The sequence below is a fragment of the Eurytemora carolleeae genome, unplaced genomic scaffold (genome assembly GCF_000591075.1).
Source record: "Eurytemora carolleeae unplaced genomic scaffold, Eaff_2.0 scaffold1193, whole genome shotgun sequence".
Taxonomy (NCBI): Eukaryota; Metazoa; Arthropoda; class Copepoda; order Calanoida; family Temoridae; genus Eurytemora; species Eurytemora carolleeae.
The window spans coordinates 20,396-42,470 of NW_019397101.1; the positions used below are offsets into that span (position 1 = coordinate 20,396).

The 22,075-nt window shown below is 33.6% G+C and overlaps 2 protein-coding genes across 3 annotated transcripts in view; one reads left to right on the plus strand and one right to left on the minus strand.

Moving 5' to 3' along the window:
• Positions 1-1,490: 1,490 nt before the first annotated feature.
• LOC111711850 (uncharacterized) lies at positions 1,491-7,794 on the minus strand. Its single transcript, XM_023486312.1, has 9 exons — positions 7,596-7,794; positions 6,623-6,889; positions 5,730-6,252; positions 3,929-4,654; positions 3,638-3,709; positions 3,357-3,418; positions 3,024-3,097; positions 2,367-2,475; positions 1,491-1,974 (listed from the first exon to the last, which is right to left on the minus strand). Exons 1-9 carry the CDS (start codon positions 7,670-7,672, stop codon positions 1,506-1,508), a joined length of 2,379 nt encoding a protein of 792 aa, XP_023342080.1. The 5' UTR covers positions 7,673-7,794; the 3' UTR covers positions 1,491-1,505.
• Positions 7,795-9,010: 1,216 nt separating this feature from the next.
• LOC111711856 (protein FAM160B1) overlaps positions 9,011-22,075 on the plus strand; it is a 14,422-nt gene continuing 1,357 nt past the window's right edge. The window contains exons 1-19 of one of the 2 annotated variants that reach the window (XM_023486318.1): positions 9,011-9,076; positions 9,299-9,356; positions 9,841-9,883; positions 11,025-11,096; positions 11,688-11,774; positions 13,432-13,494; positions 13,699-13,776; positions 14,227-14,307; positions 15,088-15,143; positions 15,305-15,366; positions 15,670-15,783; positions 15,969-16,051; positions 16,491-16,572; positions 17,952-18,029; positions 19,276-19,348; positions 20,391-20,421; positions 20,476-20,563; positions 20,942-20,976; positions 21,129-21,246. In XM_023486318.1, the coding sequence (XP_023342086.1) occupies positions 9,061-9,076; positions 9,299-9,356; positions 9,841-9,883; positions 11,025-11,096; positions 11,688-11,774; positions 13,432-13,494; positions 13,699-13,776; positions 14,227-14,307; positions 15,088-15,143; positions 15,305-15,366; positions 15,670-15,783; positions 15,969-16,051; positions 16,491-16,572; positions 17,952-18,029; positions 19,276-19,348; positions 20,391-20,421; positions 20,476-20,563; positions 20,942-20,976; positions 21,129-21,246 (1,318 nt within the window). In that variant the 5' untranslated portion in view covers positions 9,011-9,060. The remainder of the gene's footprint in view (positions 9,077-9,298; positions 9,357-9,840; positions 9,884-11,024; positions 11,097-11,687; positions 11,775-13,431; positions 13,495-13,698; positions 13,777-14,226; positions 14,308-15,087; positions 15,144-15,304; positions 15,367-15,669; positions 15,784-15,968; positions 16,052-16,490; positions 16,573-17,951; positions 18,030-19,275; positions 19,349-20,390; positions 20,422-20,475; positions 20,564-20,941; positions 20,977-21,128; positions 21,247-22,075) is intronic. The other variant, XM_023486319.1, reaches the window with a different exon arrangement.

Below are 22,075 nucleotides of genomic sequence, written 5' to 3' on the forward strand. Positions count from 1 at the left end.
AAACTCTAGGGGACCTTCTTAGTGTACCAAAACTCTCCATTATTATTATTATACTAGGTTGTAGATTTGGGAAAAAAATATGATTCAGAAAAAGGGAGGGTGGCTCTGCCCCCTCCGAAGTAAACTTCTTTAGAGTTTCCGCGGTCTTCAGAAATCTGTAAAAATATACCGGTTTTTTATGTTGTGGATTTGGGGAAAAATATTGTTCAGAAAAGGGGGGGGGGGATAAAAATATGAGTCCAACAACTAATATACACTCCTGATAGTTATGCATAAAATGACCAATGATTTTTCAACAAATATACAATACATACATTTACAAATAGAAGTCTTGTGCAAGTTGTCTTAAAGAGACTGGTCACCTTCTTGAAAAAAAACCATTTGGTTTAATTTTAGCTCATTAGGAACCCAAGGAAATTGACTGTAACTACAACGCAACGATGTTCCTGAAAATTTTACCCCTTGTAATCTCATTGGGAAAAGTACCATGTTCAGAAATTGTTCATGAAATCCACCAAATCTGTGAGAAAATTGTGCGTACTTTCAAGTAGGTGATCAATCCCTTTTAGGTTCTATTAACTGCAAAACATTGATTAAACTGCACACAATATCTTAACATAAATTTCTATGATTTCTTCGCCACTTTCCCCGCAGGTTCATCTGTACCCGTTGCCGCCACTTTCCGCTTTGCCGCGACGGCCTTCGCAACTTTGTCTGCTTTGACACAAAGGTCCCAATGAGGTTTAGTTTTCATGTGTGCAACCGAATCCTCCTGAGTGAGCAGCAGTTTCTTGCAGACTCTGCAAAAGAATCCGGAGACGGGTCGGAGGAAATCAGCGCCCACAAGGATTCTCCAATGAAAAACTCATTTAGTTATTTTGTTCAAATTTTCCAGAAAATCTGGATATACAATTACAAACAATAAATTGTATCTAATATGTACCGTGATAGGCAAAAAAAATCTGGAACAGGAAAACAACGTTTAAAAAGTCCAATGAGCCCGAGACACAGAAATTGTGCAGTTTAACCAGACCCATTTCATTAAAGTAGTGATTTAATAAGCGTCTAATAAACCTATTTGCTTTGTAACAATATTAAATTCACTTATTTATTCCTATAATGTCGTTTTCCTATTCCATTGATATCTTTTTATCACTGTATATTGATAAATGATCGTAATATCCACTGATAAATAGATAAGAGCTGAATACTTAAGAGTTGTGGATGTCGAGACCAATGCTTGATATCCTCTTTTTGTTAATATTAGAATTATTTTAATCTTTTCAGTCCGGAAAGTTTCTAAGATTAATCCAGAGTCGTGAATGCAGAATCCCAACAGCCAATCAAAACCTGGGAAATTTGAAATGTTGCGCACTATAAAATGAGAGAACGTTCATTGGTTGGAATCCAGTGGGGGAATTCGAAAAGAGGGGAAAAGAGCGACTTAAGCAGAGATCAAATCTTCATTCTTGAGTTTTTTATCATTATAAATCGAATGACCTTCATTAAGGATAGAAACCGGATTTTTTATAGGGACCGTAGAGTCGCAGATTTCGGTAGAATTGAAGAAAAACAGAACTCACCAAATTAGTTGGTAAAGATCCTTTCTCATCTTGTTTGATAATTGTTGGTTTATCATCCTTCTTGATAATAGTTATCTCTTGAATATCATCATCATCGTCCTTCACATCCTTCTTACTCTCAACCTTCTTTTTATCATCACTTTTCTTCTCATCTCTCTTTTTATCGTCACTTTTATTTTCATCTTTCTTTTTATCATCTCTTCTCCGACTGTTTTCTCTTTTCCTGTCTTTCGACGAGTCCTTGCTCCGTCCTTCCTTCTTCTCTGATTCCCGTTGTTTATTTGATTTCTTAAGGTTGTCGAGCTCCTTCATGAAATCCTCGTCCTTGGCCAGAGTTATCTTTCCCTTCCTGTTCTCCTGGGCTACCAGCATCAGATGCTGAGAACTAAACCTAGGCAAACAAAGGGGTTTTTTCTTATTTTATAGAAACTTTCGTCGTATTTTTACATTTAAAACAAGCATGCCAGAACCCTCATCTGGTCGATAATGTAATGCTTTTCTAGCTTGAAAATTATTTAATTACGATAATTTCTCTATCATTTCAAAAGCAAGGAATGTCCTAGTCACTTAATAGAGAAACTACAAGTGAAAATAATGGTTTTCATGATCAAAAACATGATATCTATTTTATACATCAGACAACGCATTTAAGTTAAATGTGATTAAAGCCCTGAGGAGGTGAAAATAGTTTTTGTCCCCAACGCTAAAAGAATAATAAAAAAATAAATGATAAAAAACCCCCAAAAGATGCTGAGGGTTATTTTTCCTAGAATAAGTTGTTACCTATGGAATTCCCAATCTTGTCTATTGTGAAGTTCTAAAGTGCATACGGGGCAGAAAGGATGAACGAACAGTTTTAATGCTTTGTGATGAGGCTTACTCCGGTGATGAGCTGAAATAAAAAATAAAGAATTTTTGTCATTTATCTTTTTTATTTTAATCTTATTATAAAAATCTTCGACTGTTAGATTCAAATAAAAAATATCTAACAATTTATTTGAGTACATTAAGGTCTGAGACTGCTTATACAAGTATGCTACGGTTAAAATGTTGCTTAACATAATATAGATACTTATATATGTATATATATATATACATATATCTACAAGAAAAAAATTATAAAACGTATGTTATCATTCCTTGTTCTTACATTTATATCAAAACAACTACTTCTGCGGATTTTCCATCCTGGTTGGTGAATTTTAAGAAAAATTAAGGGACGCCTAGCTGTTCATCATGGGGTATTAATAACAACCCGCAATTCGATAAAATGGGGGTCGGCGCTCCTACCCACCGTACCGTAATCATGGACAGTGCGGCCCTTCAGAGAAGACTTACTCCAGGCAGTTTCAAACGTTCAAAAGGAGGGGAGAATATAATCTTTTAGACTAATTGGGAAAAATAAAAATAATTAATTATAACCATAGATTATTTTACTACCTAGGGGTCCGACAACCATGGTTTCACACAGATTGCATCGGTTCTTTTCTTCTCTTGAGGACGCATCCTTTGCTCTAGAAAAATATTAAAATGAATAACAACAGATTTTAAATGTGAATGTGAAAACTGAAGAGTAGTGTATCTATCAGGAAAGCACAAGGGCTAGTGACTTTTGGGCTGCAATGTTAAGAATATATTTTCATCTAATTTACTTTTTAAAACTTAATTTGCCGGGTTTATTTTCCCACTGACATTTTTGAACTGAATTGACTGGACTAACTTTATATTTATGTCTTGAGACCAAAATATTTTTTTTTGTGTTTCTAAGAATACCTGAATGCCTCGTGTTTCCCAATCTGCTGCCTCATCTCATTCTTTAGCTCGTTAGATTTAGTCTAATCATAGATATTTCTTTTGATAAATAAAAGATTGATAACAGATTGAATTATCTCCTTAAATCCCAATTTTTTTGCTTATTTTTCACCGGACATCATGATTTTGTCAAGACGTGAAGAAAGTAATATTTAAAGNCCTTATCAAAGAGCCGAAGCAGCGAAGAAAATGTTTTTTTTAAAATACAGGTTTTATGAGGAACCTCAGTTTGAAAGTTTTACCTGAATCTCGACCAACGCTGTCATGTGTTTCTTCCCACCCATATGGTTCACGTAGGACTGCCCATTATCCAACTATTCAAACAGAAAAATAAGAAAATTAAATAACAGGGAAGAATAATTTTTCGAAAAGAAGGAGAAAAACAGCCGCTCTCTTCGTCCAGTGACAGTGCGGGGTATTTCCGAGATTTAAAAACGTTGAACAATTGAGAAAATGTATCAAACCTTGGCCAAATAAAATGCTTGTTTTACGACATTGTTTATTAGTTAAACTCATTAAAATCATTCCCTTACCTTTACATTGCAGTCGTAACAGTAAAGGAAACGAGGAGGAATATGATCAAACTCTTCAGGGTTTAACCCTCGCCAATCAAACTCACGTATATCCATCTCATGCTTATTACCTCCTACATCCCCACCTCTTGTACGTCCCCCTCCTCCTCCACGCCCCCCTCCTCCTCCCCCTCCTCTCCTGCCTTCGATTTCCCTTTTCAAATCCGTTTTCAATTCAGTTTTCAAATCCGGTAATCTCCCTTTTAATCTCCCTTCTCCTTTACGATCTCTGTCCCTGCTAGCACCTCTGCTCCCTCCCGCTACTCCGTAATCTAGTTCATTTCTTCCTCCACTCATTCTGTCCATGCTGTTATCCCAGGCAAATACACTTGGTTCATTGTGCGATCCCCTTAAATCCGACATCGTGGTGTCACGGACAAATTCCGGTGTGTTAAATGTATTATTTAGTTCAAACTGTTCTATTGCGTCCACGGTTGGGAAAGGGGGGCCGCCTAGCAGAGTCGGCCTTTTCTTTGTTTCAATTCGCGTTCCGAACTCAAGTTCGGATTTTCGGCTGAAGAGGGAGGATTCGTCAACGAAATTTTCTCGATGCAGACGTTCCTCTCTCTGGTTCAGTTCCCTTTCTTTAAATGAGATGAGTTTCAGGACTTCTCGAGTTTCGGGATCGTTTGAATTTCTGTCATCAAGTTCGATCATACCCTTCACGTCGCTGATCAATTCTCTAGCCTAATAGGCGATTATGATAATAACATTTTGCAGATATCCCCCACCCCCTTTGGCACAAGGTTTCCACAACAAATACCCTATTAAAACTGTTCCTGAGACAATATGAATTTTTTTTCTTCTTCAAAAATAACCAACACGCAGCAAAAATTGTTCCAATAAACTTACAAAGAAACATTTTTGGTACCCATAACGACATATTTTGGGGGGAAATTTTTTTTGTTTACATTTGTAATTTATTATTTACAAAAACGTTATGCACTTCATAAATTAAAACTGAGACACTTTTTAACATTCTTGTTTTGCTTTTTATTAAAGAAACTTTTAAGACACGTGCTGAAAGGATCTGAACATGTTTATCAAAAAAGTGCCAAATTGTCCAACCTTTATCAAAAGTTATAATATATTGGAGTATTTTTATGATTCTTGGGGAATATTTTAAGTACAAAACTTGACTTATGGTGAGAGTTTGAAAAAATCTTAGGATGTAAAAATGAAAATTTGTAAAGAGACATTACGCGTAATTACAAAAGACCCTCCATGCTAAGATGACAATGCCGATTGACAACAGTACCCTTTAAGCCTTTATCTGATCAATAATTTGAAAGATATTGTCGTTCTTTATGTTTACAAATGTCTAATATTGTGGTACGAATATTCCATGAGGATAAGATCTGCAAGAAGCCACATTTTGGGCAATCCAGACCGCCTACAGTTGTATCCGACCCTTACTGGTGAGATTTCATCTGAACCAACCCGGCCTCCTACTACCTAGGACAGGTACAACTAGGAGAAGTGGCGTGACAACTCTTAAATTGATAGCTAATTCATATTTAATCAGACAATGTTTTACGGTATTTTGCGAATCTGCCATAGCCATCCTTGCATGGAGGGTTACAAGATCAAATTACGTTAATTGTCTCCTTAATTAGTCATTCAATTAAATGTACTGTGTGAGAATAGCAGCAGTAAAAGTTAAATTATTACAATAATAATTCTTGAAATAATTCGTTTATTTTTGTTGACCGAAGAAAGTTTAAAACTGTCAGTAAATTAAACTTGACAATATCATAATTTCCTGATTTATCAGTATAAAGCTGTCAACTTTCCCTTCCTGCATACCAGGTATACTGTTCATCATGTTTAAGACGCTGGTCATCATAGGGCTAGAATTCATCCCAACCCCAATGTTATTCATGTTGTTCATCCCCGAACTCATATTCATCATCCCCGGACCCATCATGTTCATCATCCCAGGGCCTTCATTCATCCTATTCATCATTCCTGAACCGTCATTCATCCTATTCATCATTCCCATTCGTCCTTGACTATTCATCATCCCTGGAGCCATTCCCAACGAGCTATCATTCATGTTCATTGAGACAGGACCTTGGTTCATCATATCCATTCCTTGTCCCAACATTCCAGTTTGTTGGAGTTTACGCATTGAGTTGATATCATTCATAACTGCGTCAATATTTTGGTTTGCGTATTCATCATAGTATCCTTCTGGATCAATATCATTGTTCCGGGATGGAATTGTATTCTTCTTTAAACTCTGATAGAAATCTACTTGGCTCATGCCCGCATGTTGGCTAATCCTAAAAAAATATTCTATACAATACATATATCAAGTTGTTAGTATTCCGATCATAACTCAGCAACATTTTGACCTTTTTGCCTTGAAATTTGATTAGCGAACTCGGGAGACCCACGGGAATGTTCTCAGATTGGATTGAGATTCTAAATTGAGTGGAACTTACTTTAGGAAAAATAGCTGAAATCGAAATTAACTATCAAGCGCGGTTAAACGGTATAAGTACAATGAGCACCCTGGGAAACGCTGGGTTCTCAAGCTAGTGTATAATAAAGTAGAACTAGGGAGAGAGGGGACAGGGTTTCTTCACATTTTTAGGCACCAAGTTATTCCAAATTATATGCATTGCAAAATGTTTAATTTTTTATTTGTACCTTGTGCGGTCCTGGGGTTGACTACCATGACCTTCCATATCTGGATTTCGACCTCCCTCATCTCTCAGGTTTTGGTTACCCTGATTCTTGTTGACATTTTGATGTTGACCTCCCATATCTGGATTACGACCTCCTTCATTTCTCCGGTTTTGGTTACCCTGATTCTTGTTGACATTTTGTTGTTGATTTCGGCTTGCATTGTCCCCTCTTTGGTTCCAGATTCCTGCCCTAGACCCTCCTCTTCCTCCACCTCTACCTCTGCTACTTCTGAAAAGGGCATTCTTTAACTGATCATTTGTTTCATCATGACATCAGAATTTCATCATGAAAATTCAGTGTTTAAACTCGGCGCTATAGAAATGGGTTCATTTAAGTATACGATTTACACCCCACCCACCCCCCATCCAGTATCACTTTTTTATATAGGCCTCGATTTCAATTATTTTGAACATGAGAAAGTAATATTTATTTTGTATTATTTTTTGGTTAAGTACGGTTCAAACAATTTCTGGGTCGAGCACTGCGGCTAGGAAACCGAGCGCTGCAATTAAGGGGCCGGGCGATGCACCCACACGACAACCAATGAATTCCACAATAGATACATCTAAAAAATTGATAGAATGGGTGGGGGGAGGGAGGGGGGTTCGAAGAAAGACATTATGAAACTATCTTACTTCCTAATTCTCAGAATTTCCAAGAACCGGGAAAAAGTGTTACGTAGCACCCAAGAGGTAATAGTTATATGAATTGTGACTTAACCATTTATGTTAGACAAGGTATGTTAAGACCCGCCTTCTGACCGTATGTTCTGTGATATTATAGCAAATTATATATATAATATGCTACAGTTGAGAAATAAGATTAAGACAAGTTTATAGAAAATTAGATGGAAATGATTTTAACCCTGATTAAAAAGTATTCATCTCAAAAGTCAATACTGAAATAAAAGTAAAATAACATTCGAAATTATCACCGATTATTGCTTGGTGGTTCCGGTTCTTTAAACCCCTCCGACTGCATTGCTTGGATCGTAGCTCGCCATTCATCCATCTTACCGGGACTATTCTCCTTATTTAGTCAGGACCTGAAAAAAAGCTAACCAAACTTGATTTCTTTCTGAAATAAGTAACCATTACCTAACCCTAAATAAAAGTAAGTGTCATAGCTTAACCTAAACCGTGGCCGCAGCGCTCGGCCAAGAAAATGTCTTAACCTAACCTGACCCTGAATAGTAAAAATATAAATAATAAATTTGTTGAAAAATAAATTGATACAAAACTGATAGGGGTGAGGAGCCGTCCAACACTCGAGGGCCGAGCGCTGGGGACATGCCTGTGAATATAGTTGGAATATGTCTTTTAAATTTTAAGTTGATAGAAGACGACACATTGAATTAGTTTTTTGAATCCCATTCTTCTGTATTAAGGCGTTTCGAGCCGTTTTCATAACACTGCACGTCTAAAACAACAGAATAAAACAAATAATTTTTAGTCTTGTACTAAACAACAACCGGCTAAACATGGATTTTAAACAAACGTAAATATTTTCTGTTGACGTTTGACACAAACAAAGCGAATATTCATTTTAATCGTGTTTTGCAACTTCGTTGCCTGCTTTCCGTTGCGTGCTTTCATGCGCGAGGCCCCGTAGCCTTACATTTTGTTTCGTCTTCGATTTTAGACTGAGACAAGATAATCACTAAATCATTAAAACTTTTCAATAATAATATTGAACGGAACTATAATGTTAGTAATGTATGTCATACATAAAATTTCTGTATTTATGACGTAATATTAAACCCTGGTTTGAATAGAATGATGTCTGAAAATATTTAACGAGCACAATGAATTTCCTGCTGATCAAACTTAGTCCGGTTGATCAGACCCTTTTCCAATATCAAAATATAACTTGCGGGGTTTGCGCTAATAATATTGACAAACCATTCGACCATACTTTCAACATATTTTTTTAAGTTGCTGAAATTTCATGTTAAGTTAATTATCAAACGGCCAACTAATCTCATTTCAATAAATTATAGAAAATACATATTGTTATACGAACCCAACTAATCTCATTTCAATAAATTATAGAAAATACATATTGTTATACGAACCCAACTAATCTCATTTCAATNGGGGGGGTCCCAATATTTCCTTTAGAAATTTGCCATCACTTGCTAACGGTGCACTTACGAAATCAAGGATATTTTAGCTGAAGAAAAGAAATCTTATCAAAAGTTTAGGCGACCACTTAACTGTTCTTTTCATGACAATATCTGAAAACGTACAAAAACTTACATGCCTTGCCTTTTTAAGTAACTGTTCAATATCAAATTAAATACAAGTTATTTTTTTTTGTTCTAGTTTTTTTAACATTTGATGAAGTTCTATATCTTTCAGATCAATGATGTAACATTGGTTATAAATTGGAAAAAAACAATGTTGGGAGCATTAGGTAAATATGCTAAAATAATAAATTATTTTTGTTCTTAATTTTATCATATAACTTTGTCTTTGTCCTTTGGCAAGAATATAAGTGGCTTAGTTCCACGGGCAGGTGCCAATGTCCTTAGAGTAGTATTTCAAGTTCACAAGTGGCTTTGTCTCAATGACCATTTTTTGCTTTGAAGCAAGGGCATTTTCCCAGGTTAATTTGACCTTAATGTTTAATGATTAGGTCGGCTGGTGGCTCCTGATATTCTACCTTTGCATGATCTTCAAGATCATTGGACTAGGTGAGTTTACTATCAATGATTTACTTTCCCCCATCGGTGCCCCTTCCCCTCTCTTTTCGTTATGAAAATTATGTAAATTTTGAAACCAATTGAATATTTTAGAAATTTTAATTGTACATTAATAAACTAAAAAATGTCTGGTTATTTAGCAAGTTTCAAAGTTTATTATACAGAGCGTCCCATATCGTATTATATTATCTCCAATCTTTAACGCCAAAATACGCACATAATACTAAAACAATCGAGCATTTTCTGCAAAAAAATCATTTTAATAGCCTTTTTAAATTTTCTAAATGATTCATTCTCTTTAAATTTTCTGATTTGTCCCCCAAATCGCAAATAAGACCCGTTGACGCGGTCTAGATTGATGTGGGATACCATGTATTTAAAATCCAAGCAGCTATTCTCTTTAATGTATTTTTTATCTTTAAAAAAGAAATTTATTTTCCTAAAATACAAAATATAAGAATTTGTATTTTTCCAGGTTTCTTGATTACTACAGCACCAAATCAGTTCTTACTTTAAAGGTAAATATAATATTATCTTTTTTATGTAACTAATAATTCTTAAGAATAAATCAAAAGAACCATTGGCTATGTGCCATGCGTTCAATGATCAATAATAATTGACCAAATTTTAACAATTAATTGGCCAATGAACAAGAAAATCAAATCTACGAACAAGAATAACTGACCAATGAACAAGAACTATATTCCTATGAAGTAGAATAAATGACCTACGGTGGTAGGCAATATATCAATACAATGAAGACGACTTTTTTATGTAAGTTTTAATATAATAAGCTTTTTTCAAATTACAAGTTTGCAAGTAAGTAAAAAGAACCTTTTTTAATTGACAGCTTATCTTTGTTTCCATGTTTTTGAGTATCCATACTGTTTAACAGTTTAATATAAACAAATTGAAATCTAAAGTCATCTTCAATTTATTAATAAAATCTCTTACTACCGTAAGAACAAGAAAAATTAACCTTTGAACAAGGATAATTAATATGAACTTGAATGATTGACCTGTGAACAAATATAAATTACCGAATACATGAACAAGAAAATTTGACCTATGAACAAGAAAAATTTACCAATGAACAAGAAAAATTGACCTACGAAGACAAATATTCACTTATGAACAGGAATTATTGACCGGAATAAACAAGTATAATCGGTATATGAATAACAATAATTGACCTATGAACGAACAGGAATAATTGACATTTGATCCAGAATAATTGACCTATATACAAGAGTAATTTACCTATTAACTAAAATAATTAACAACGAACAAGAATTATTGACATATTAACAAGAAAAATTGACCTTTGTACAAGAATAGTTGACCTAGGAATAAGAATAGTTGACCTATGAACAAGAATATTTGACATATGAACAAGAATAATTGACCTATGAACTAGAATAGTTGACTTATTAGTAAGAATAATTGACCTATGAACAAAAATAATTGCTCGATTAACGAGAATAATTGACATTTTAACTAGAATAATTGACCAAAAACAAGCATAATTGACCTGTAAACAAGTATATAAAAACTTTTTTTTTACAATCGATGACTTTGTTCTCGTTTAAAGCTATTGACTTATACTTATCCTTTCTTTTATAGAAATAAATGTTTAAATATTTAAATAATGTTGTTCAGGCTGAACCCATTGAGGCAACTCGGCTTATTCATCATTTAAACAAAATTCTGGCAATTCTTGTTACAGAACTGGTAACATTTTTAAAAGAAAATTCTTTCTGATAAAAGATCAGGAATAACAGTTTAATAATGTAAAATATTTGAATAATCTCCTAAACAATGTTGTCACTTGAATTAAAAACGGGTTGTATATTGATTCAAGAGACTCATAAGTCCCCCCCCCCTCTCCCCCTTTTTTCCAATAATTTTCGAGAAAGTGGAGCGTTTTGAAGCCCTTAAAGTTCAATAACCATGTCCTCGGTCCTCTTCCCCCTTTCCCTTTCCCTTTTGGGGGAGGGGTAAATATCGTATTTTATTTTTATTATAAAAGGGTGTGCTTAGTTTTCGAAGTGAGCCAAGACCAGCAGATAAAAAATAATTTCCCTCTTCCCCCTTTTTTCCCCTTTTCCTTTTTTTCTTTATTCCTCTTATAAATCTCATATTTTAGCAAAAGTAATGATACACATCCCTAATAAAACATTTGTGATTTACAATCAACCATAAATGCAATTTATCACTTCAGTAGCAGTTTTGGAAAAAAAAAACATTTTACTGTCTTCAAATGCAAAATGATTATTTGACTTTTATACTAACAATACATGCTCATAAACAATTTTAATAAAGGAGAATGTCGATACTGGAGAGCTTGGACCATGTTTGGAGTTCTTCCTTGGTCAGGACATTCTAAATATTCTGGTCACGCTTGGACAGGTCCGGAAATTCAATTCTTTTTCGTGTCTAGCTTGGGAAACCGGAGTTTCCCGTGGAATTTCAAAAAATTTAAAACAATTTTTGGTCTAATTAACCCCCCGGGGTACGTAGTGTACGGGTTCTCTATTAAATGGTCAGCCAATTTTGTCCAGTCGTTTGGCTAGCTATAGCTAATTATTGACTTTCAATATGACCAGATCAAATGTTTTATTTTCTACTTTTGCCCATGTCAGACGTGTTAACCTTTTATTTCTATTTGCTTTCTTGAAAATGTAGCATTAAAAATATACAAGTATGTTGATATAAATCTAAACTAAGAATATTCATAAAAAAAAAGATGAAAGTCGCCAATATTAATCGTTCTCAAATCTCAAAAATTAGTGCATTTCCAAAATTAATTTGTCATTTTTTTCGGGCCACATTTTTAATCTTCCACCTTTCCTAGCTGGGGTCATATCAGTTGCCTTAAAAATTTTTGTCTTGTGATCGGTCCAGGCATTTTTCAATCTTTTGGATACACATAAACAGAAAAATAGACTAGCAAAGTATATATCCAAAAACTAGGCTGTCAGGTAACTTTGCGTTCACCTTCTATTTCAACTTTTGCTTAAAGGGAGTGACCGTATGTGTAAGGTAGTTGAACTGAGTATGCAATGTTGTGGAAAACTTCTTTTGGATTCATTTGAGACATATTAAACCTTTTAAAGATCTGTAAATCCTGAGTTTGAGCGCAAATTTGACGTTCAAAAAACTCCAACTTTGGGGGCCGGGTGAATACGTTTTCAGAATTAGTTTTTTTTTAATTATTAAATAACGACGACATAAAATGAAAAAGTTCTACAATAAACATGTTGAGAAAATAAAAATTAATCTTATCATCGAAAATGGGTAATCTTGTTCAATTATTAGTTTCTATTTTCTCATTATTCACAAAGATTTTAGCAGATTTTCTAGAATTATTATTGAAAAGACGACATTTGAAGAATTTAAAGAAATCTGCGAATAAATTCAAATAAAATAAGAAATTCAATTTAATGAAGAAAACGAAATAATCGATTTTAGCATTGATTTATTGACAAATTTCTTTTGAGAAATATGTTCATAACCATCTAATTAGATTACTGTATAATATTTAGTTTATTTTTCGTTGTCGTTATTTAATAATTAAAAAAAAATAATTCTGAAAACGTATCCACCCCCAAAGTAGGAGTTTTGAACGTTGAATTTGCAGATCTTTAAAAGGTTTTATGTGTCTCAAATGAATCCGAAAGAAGTTTTCCACAACACTGCATACTCAATTCAACTACCTTACATACCCGGTCACTCCCTTTAATCTTTCAGCATTTTGACGTTTATTGGATACAAACGGACAATTGTGAAGATTTTCTCTTTGTAATGTATACATTCAGTGAAACAATAAAACAATATTTTAAAAAATCTAAATTTAATGAGAGTCGAATTTTGTTGGACGCTAATTTTTGAAATTTTGATCATCCAGAAACCTTTCCTGGGGTCATTTGAGGTCCCACAAAAGCATCTCTAAAAAAAACTTTATCAAGAAAATTTTTATTTTAAGTTTTAGAGAGATTTCAATTTGGTCTACGAATACTGCACGCACCCTGTATATAAATATGGTGAAAGAAGTATATTTGTTTAGGCGGATACTCCCCCTGGAATCAGACCAATCATCTTCAAACTTTTTATCTTTCTTCTAGAACAGGTAAATCATAATTTAGACATTAATCTATATCTGAACAGACATTTTGAATTTGAATATTTGTGAAAAGATGGTTTATTTCCATCTTTATCATGCTTTAATGACTGCTAAATAATGTTGGGAAGCGGCTGAAAATATAATGTTTTTGTTAACTTCTATGAACTTTTGGCAAATCCGTGGTAGCTTATTATTTAAATTTGTACACAGGTTAAATATCCGTTACTATATGAGACAGCATGTCATCTTCCTCTCTGCAGGCTGACTCTTCTCTGCTCTCTTGCTAAGGTAATAAACAATTCAATCAATCAATTAATATATCAGCCAATTAAATAATCAATTAATCAATCAATCAATTAATATATCAGCCAATTAAATAATCAATTAATTAATCAATTAATTAATTTATCAGCCAATTAAATAATCAATTAATCAATCAATCAATTAATATATCAGCCATGTAAATAATCAATTAATCAATCAATCAATTAATATATCAGCCAATTAAATAATCAATTAATCAATCAATCAATTAATATATCAGCCAATTAAATAATCAATTATGTCTTCTTCATTTAAAAATTGACTCATCTGCAATAATATGTAAAGGATCCTACATTTCCTCACTCCTAGGGTCGCCATGGAGGAGGGCCTGACAAGGCTTTAAGTGTGCACCATCCCCCCCTCGTCCGTCTCTTCAAACTGTATCATGAATTTTATCTAGTATTTTTTTCCCAGGCGTCACCAACTGAGTCTCAGGAACTTGATTTCCTGACTCTTATCTGTGATAAAATTCAGAAATCTCCTCATCTTGTCCAGGTAGAGTTGGGCATAATGTTTTTGGTTCTTTTTTGAACATTTAATGTTTTTTCTACACTTCACACTTAAAAGGACTCCACTGACCACTAGAATAACTTTTAAGAGATTTTCAACGTAACAATGAAACCATTACATGTGTAATGTTTAAGTTCTAAAAGATATGTCGTTTTTATTTCATTAAATTTTAAGGTATCTTTGTTAAATATCTTTAAGCGAATGTATCTTTCAACTCAAAAATTTTTTTAAAAGGAATATCGATTAACTAAATATTAAAGAAGGAAATGTGTACTTTAAACTTTTCATAAGATGTGGAAATTAGTTTTGATAAATATTGATTTAATTTTAGAACATATCCCTTTTCAGCTCATATTGCATTTTGAAAAATATCCTAATTAATCAAAATGTAAAATTTGTATTTAAGTAACTGTCTTGTCATGCGGGACAATATGTTTTTTGGTCGGGATTTTTACTTTTTTGTTGTGTGTAGTGTAGTTTAGTGTGTAATTAAAAATCTTGAATTAAAAAAAAGTGAAAATAAAAAAACATAATGTCTCAAATGATTACACAAGTCAGTTGGATGAATTTATTCAGTTTAAGAAAATTGTGCGATTTTTTTTTATAAAATCCGTGAAATTAAAAGGGAAATCTTTGTTGGTATAAAATGTTACTTATTTGCCTGGGAACAAATAAGAAACTTTTTAAAACTAAGATTGAGTAAAAATGCGTGTTAAAAATTCTCTCAAACTGGAAAATTTACTGTTCTTTTATAATTTGTACTAGGTTTTCCTGCCTGAGGATGAAAAGGATGGTTCCAAGCTTGGCAGCAGTAGATCTAGGGACAGAATAGTCCTCTAATACCCTGGGAGGGGGGGGGGGGGATTAAAAATTTTACATCTAAGATGCAAGTTTTGTCATCCCTTTTCATTTCTTTAATATCGTCAAATTGTTCCACAGTTTTCTGAATCTCACAGTATGATCAAATCTATCTGAAATGCAGTCGAAGCAGCTCCATGATTAACCTGAAGCAAGTTGATTGTCTTGCTTTAAATGTGATAAAAGGTAAAGCACGAACCAGATTATATAATTGCAAGGGCTTTTTGTTGGGGGGGGGGGGGGTGTATAAGTTGACCCTCTTTTGACTTTTGATCAGAGAGGCAAATAGAATAAGAAAGTAATGATGATTTCCCCAAGAGAAAATCAATTTACCTCATTCTAAAAGGTGAAATTGTGCTTTGAAAAATAGTCAATTAATTTTTTACATAAACTCAACATACTTTATTTAATTAACTCTGATGTACTTTTTTCTAATCTAAGACAATGATCTTGCTGACCGTAAAATATGTTATTTCTTGTTGTTTACAGCTTTGGGGGAAGTTCGAAGCAAACACTACCTTGCTACTGCTCTACTCAACTACCTGGATAGTCCTGATTATTTTATCTCATGTCGGGCCATGCAGAATCTTATCAATATCTCAGGTATTTAGAATAAGTTCTTTTCAACCCTTATAAAGCATTTATTTCTCCCCCTTTTTTGTATGTGGATTGTGGTAGGAGAAATACTTGTTTAATAGAATTTTTTTAATTGACTTCTTTATGGTTAATTTCAGAATAGATTCAGTTTACCATCTGACCCCCTTGAATTTTAAATCTTCTGATTTAAGGATTGGAGTGTGATGAATCAGCTAATGCCCTGTTAGAAAATCTGGTGAATAGTATTAACAGCAGGGTCAGCTCATTGTTCCAGGTAGAGATTAGGGGGTTTGCTCAATATTCCAGGTAGAGATAAGGGTTCAGCTCATTATTCCAGGTATAGATCAGGGGGTTAGCTCATTTTTCCTGGTATAGATCAGGTTGGTCAGCTCATTATTCCATATATAGATCAGGGGGTCAGCTTATTATTCGAGGTAGAGATTAGATTAGACTAGATTAGAGGGTCAGCTCAATATTCCTGGTAGAGATTAGATGAGATTAGACGGTCAGCTCAATATTCCAGGTATAGATAATGGGTTCAGCTTATTATTCCAGGTAGATATGAGGGGACCAGCTCATTACTCCAGGTAGAGATCAGTGGGTCAGCTCAGCTAGGTTTTAGAAAGTTACAGCATACAGTTGATATTAAATTATTTAACTTTTTAATTTCAATCAATAAAAAAAATCATCACTTTTTTGACATTTAAATTTAGAGTATTCCTGTCGGAGTAGAGGCTGGTCGAATAGAGGAGCTGGAGGTCAACTGGATACAGGCTCATAAACTCTACTCTCCAGGTAGACATTAAAAAAGGTTTATTTTTCAGATTAACTCGTCGTTACAAGTTAAATTGATTTAAGATTATTATAAGGGGAAAAAATGTTTATCAATTTCATTTAAACATTTCTCTTTCAAGATTTTCTCAAACTTAGAAAAAGAATTTAAATAACTGTTATAAAGTTGTAAGTCTCGTTGGCTTCAATTTTTTTGTCAGATCCATCTTGGGCTTAGTGTCGAGAAATATTGTTGAAGTTTTGTTTTATTACAAGACAAAGTTTTTTGCTTCTTATTTTAATTTTTTTACATAAAGTAATATGGATTTTTTCATCATACTAAAATACAAAAAAAAATATTTGTTTATTTCATTGATTTCTAACTCACCAAGAATAGGGCTGGGCACCTTCCAACTTTTTTGAAATCGTTCCGTTCTAGAACGAGGACCTTCAGCTAGATCGTTCCGTTTTCGTTCCTTTTTTTCAATTGTTCCGTTCTGTCCCGTTCCGTTCCGTTCTGAGTAGAAGAACCGTCAACCCGTTCCGTTCTTGGCGTTCTTAGTTGAAGAACAGTTCTATCCATCTTGTTCTGTTCTTAGTCAAGAAGGTTTCCATCCCCCCCCGGCGGTTCCGTTCTTAGTAAAGAACGATTACATCCAAGACAAAAGTTTTTTAGACAAGAGAATTGGTTTAAAAGTAAAAAAATTACGATTTTATGATAAAAAGTCCCTCACGGCCGTAAATATACTTTAAATTATATATTTTAAATTTATGGTTAAAAGAATAAGCTTAGATAATTTCTGGGCCGAGCAATATATAATTTTGTGAGAGCGGGGGTAAGGGCGGGGGTCCTAAAATCCTTAATATGTACGATATACAGAAGTTAAACTGAAACCTGTTCTTTGGTCTGTTGTCAGTTTAGCAGAGACCAGGGAAAGGGGGGACGGGTTTAGAGTGGGAGGAGGGCCCCGGTGGGTTCAGGGGTTCAAATCAAAAAAAAAACTTTCAATTATTTCTAGATGACAAAATATCCTGGAGACGGTTGTTATCCGCCCGTTATAGCTACTGAGCTCTTGCTGATTACTGTAGATTTGAGGATTAACATTAGAGATCAGGGTGCCATTTGATCTTGTCTTATGCAAAATAAATAGAATAACTATATATGATCGAAATAAAGAGTTGTAAATGGTTAGTTTAATATTGCTAGGAACAATATTTTTTACTCTTGACAATGCAAAAATTGCACTATTGGCTTTGTTTTTTATCGTCTTAAGATGATGGTTCCAGTTTAGTGTTCGTCAAACCTAAAAGATTCATTTGTGCATCCAGTTCCTACTCTACCTTATCTTTATATCTATGAAAAGTTTAAGAGAGGTGATATTTCCATCTTCTAATTATTTTAGAGTTTGAGGAGGAATGGTTTCCGGGACGGTCAGAGTTAATCTCATTTTTAAGTTTCCTAGATTTTGTAAACAATTTAGGCATACACAATCAATCAATCAGTTCTTTTATTTATCAATTTTAAATCTAGATACAAATATATTTCTTCTTTGACAGATGAATTATCTCTAAGGATTTGTGGGGGGGGGGGAAATCAAATGGGATTTGAAAGAAAAAAATGTCGAACAAAAAATTCAACGATAGAACTAAGTGGAAGGTGTGGGATAGACTATTTCTCAGGGCAAAAAAGTATTCCTAATATGAGAAGTAATTTATTTTCCCGTAGAATTCCATTTGGTTATGGATTCAATGTAAAACGTGCTGAATGGGGTAAATATACACCAATTAACAACGGTACCCTTAAACCTTTTTTTACTGAAAACATGAAAACACTTAGGAATTATTAAATTTAAATACTTTTTTAACTATAAAAATTACAATTTTTTCCAATTTTTTTATCAGATATAGGTTTCAAGGCTACCTTTGTGAATCGGGCATTGTCATCTTTGCATTTTGGGTCAGGTGAAATTACGCTCACAGCCCCTTTAACTCAATTTTTCAAAGGGGGGGGGAAGCAAGCCGCACCCATATAGCCTCCATCCCGCAATTATAACAAACATAGACTTGCGGCACCCATATATCATCCGGTAAAATGTCTTACGATTTTCTCCCAAAACAATATATTGTACATGTCGGCAGATGTTTTTCTTCTCTAAAAATGTTTTGAAGGAAGAGAGAAATTTGAATTTTACTAGAAATTATTTAAATATATCTATGTATGAATCCATCTATCTGATTTTAGATAATTTAAAACTGAATCGCATGCAAAACTGCGTGTTTTTTTGTAAAAATTGAATTTCTTCTCACCTTAGAAAACATTATTAGAGACACGTACAAAATATTACATTGTGGGAGGAAATCACAATAAATCACAGCTTTTGTCCCAGTGAGCGAGAACGTTATTTATATTGCCAAAAAAAAAATATGATTAATATGCTTATGTTATAATAGATGCAATTACGTCTTTAAAATCTTACATTAACGCTGGATTCCTCTTTAAAGAGCATTCAAAAGTAAAGCCATTTTGCCGATAGATATATGGGTGCGGTTAAGGAAGCGCTACGGGTGAGTGCGTTACTGCAAGTCTATGTTTGTGAGGAAATTGCGGGATGGAGGCTATGCGGGTACGGCTTGTCCCCCCCCCCTCAGACTACAGTGGTCTGCTCGTCAATCAGATTCTATCAAGTATCACAAAGAAATTATGTTTTGAATTGCTGTATGCACTAGTCGTCAGTTCACATAAACTGATTGCTGAATCTATAGCGGGGGAAATAGGGAGATTGCTTATTCATTTATACAGGTAGTCCTTTCCTTAGTGTCATTTATACTGTATATAGGTAGTCCTTAGTTTCATTTATACTGTATACAGGTGGTCCTTTCCTTAGTTTCATTTATACTGTATACAGGTAGTCCTTTCCTTAGTTTCATTTATACTGTATACAGGTAGTCCTTTCCTTAGTTTCATTTATACTGTATATAGGTAGTCCTTAGTTTCATTTATACTGTATACAGGTAGTCCTTTCCTTAGTGTCATTTATACTGTATATTGGTAGTCCTTAGTTTCATTTATACCGTATACAGGTAGTCCTTTCCTTAGTTTCATTTATACTGTATATAGGTAGTCCTTAGTTTCATTTATACTGAATACAGGTAGTCCTTTCCTTATTTTCATTTATACTGTTTATAGGTAGTCCTTAGTTTAATTTATACTGTAAACAGATAGACTTTCCCTCAGTTTCATTTAAACTGTATATAGGTAGTCCTTAGTTTCATTTATACTGTATACAGGCAGTCCTTTCCTTAGTTTCATTTATACTGTATACACTACAGGTAGTCCTTTCCTTAGTTTCATTTATACTGTACATAGGTAGTCCTTATTTTCATTTATACTGTATACAGGTAGTCCTAAGTTTCATTTATACTGTATACAGGTAGTCCTTAGATTTATTTATACTGTATAAGGTAGTCCTTAGATTCATTTATACTGTATAAAGGTAGTCCTTAGTTTCATTTTATACTGTATACAGGTAAGTCCTTAGTTTTATTTATACTGTAAATAGGTAGTCCTTAGTCTTATTTAAACTGTATCCAGGTTAGTCCTAGTTTCATTTAGACTGTATACAGGTAGTCCCACATGTTGTTGAAAATGACCTATCAGGTTTCAAGTCAAAACACCTAGATTTGTTCTTTAGAATATATTTATAATTTATATGCAGTCTACTGAGTTAATATGGAGTCAATATTTATGGCTTTATTAATACTTCATGTATACGGACAGTTCTTGGCAATATTGATTCAATATCTATATTTTTATTGATATTTCTAATGCAACTTATTTTCAGAGGAATTCTGGCAGAAGAAACCAAAGATAAGGTGATAAAGATTTAATTTTCGTCATGTCCAAATCAATTAATGTGCGATTTGTAGGAATTGCGTTGTATTGCGTATATCTGCGTGACTTGGTCACACCTGAAGTCAAGTTTGTTACGAGATCATCTTACTAGAAACATCTTTGGTAAGAGGGGAATATTATTAGCATGTTGAATATTGATGCATCTTTTTATCAGTAATTTCTGTGTTGTCTGTCTGTTTTTTTATGTTATTTTTTGTATGTGCGATCATAACTCATGACAGAGAAAATTTAGTTTCCAGGCAAAGCTGGGTTCCCAAGCTAGTTTAAAATGAAATAAACAGTACAAAATTATGATCTAATTTCGAATCCGCAGTTTTAGTTCCTTTTTTTTTAAGAGATTTATATTTGCTTGCATGTATTGATGTCAGCCCTTACTAAAGCATTTGCCTAATCTGTTAAACCTTTACAACGTTTTTTGAACATTTTTTAAATTTTTTTTTTTTTTTAATGAAAATTTGTAAAAATAAAAATGTTTTTCAGCGGAATCTGAGTTTGAGTCTTCTATTTTTAATCAGGTAACTAAGCATGTAAAAAAATGTTTATTTTAATTGGCATTTTTTTTATATTCAAACTTTTTACCCTAAAGTTGCGGGTGGTGGGGGGTTGAATTATTTTTGAAGGAGGACTGAAGAACGATTTTATCAATAAAGCATCAATTTTTGTTAAGATATTGGAGTTTTGGTCGGAGCCGGGAGAGCTTAAAATAGATGCTTTACGGGTCTTTGATTCTATTCTTTCATCCCCTCATCAGCTCTTCATTGATTGTTTGCTTGGACAGTATTTAGGTAATAAATCATTCCCTTTAAAGAGAGTGTCTGGACAATTTTGATTTTGGGGCCATTTACATTTATAGCTCCAGATCAGATAATGGACAAGGGCCCCATTTCTAAACATGTCGTCTATTAAGTATGATAAGAACATAGTCATTCTTCAAAAATAGTTAAAAATGAAAGTTACTTGAAACCTGACTATAGTAGACATGTTGGTTGAGCTGAGAATGCAGTTCATTTGAGCCTTTAATTCTCTTATTATTTCTCTTTTTTAACACTTTTCTTTTTATCATCATATTTTCTGTTAATTTTCTTTTGCAATTCTCTTGAATCGTTGTCTTTACTTTTTCGTTTTTCAGTCGATTTTATGTTTCTTCCTTTTCAACAATTTTGTTTTTGTGTGTATAATTTAGAATTAACTTTAATCCCACTTATTTCATGTTTTTTTATGTAGGGGGGGGGCCCTGCCTTCATTTTTGGTTCAAATCTTCCAATTTTTTGGCTGAACGCCTAATTAGTGATCGAAATTCCTAAAATATAATCAAATTGAATTTTAGTGACCTCTAATGACCTCTAATGATCTCCACAAATAGAATATGTTTCAACCATGGCTTTATGCATATCAAACGAAAGCTAAAAACCCAGGGAATACACTAGTAGCAACAAATCCAGTGTATGACCTTCTAATGACCTCTTACGACCTCAAATGACCTAAATGACCTCCAAAAATGAAAATGTTTTAACTATGGCTTTATGCATATCAAACGAAAGCTAGGAACCCAGGGAATGCAGTAGTAGCAACAAATCCAGTGTTTGACCATCTAATGACCTCTAATGACCTCTA

Excerpts from the sequence above, each read along its gene's own strand:
- LOC111711850 (XM_023486312.1), bottom strand. The coding sequence starts at position 7,672 with ATGGATGAATGGCGAGCTACGATCCAAGCAATGCAGTCGGAGGGGTTT. Across the intron at positions 4,655-5,729 it reads GCTTTATACTGATAAATCAG|GCTAGAGAATTGATCAGCGA; the intron begins GAAATTATGATA and ends ATCGCCTATTAG. Across the intron at positions 1,975-2,366 it reads CAAGATTGGGAATTCCATAG|GTTTAGTTCTCAGCATCTGA; the intron begins GTAACAACTTAT and ends TTGTTTGCCTAG.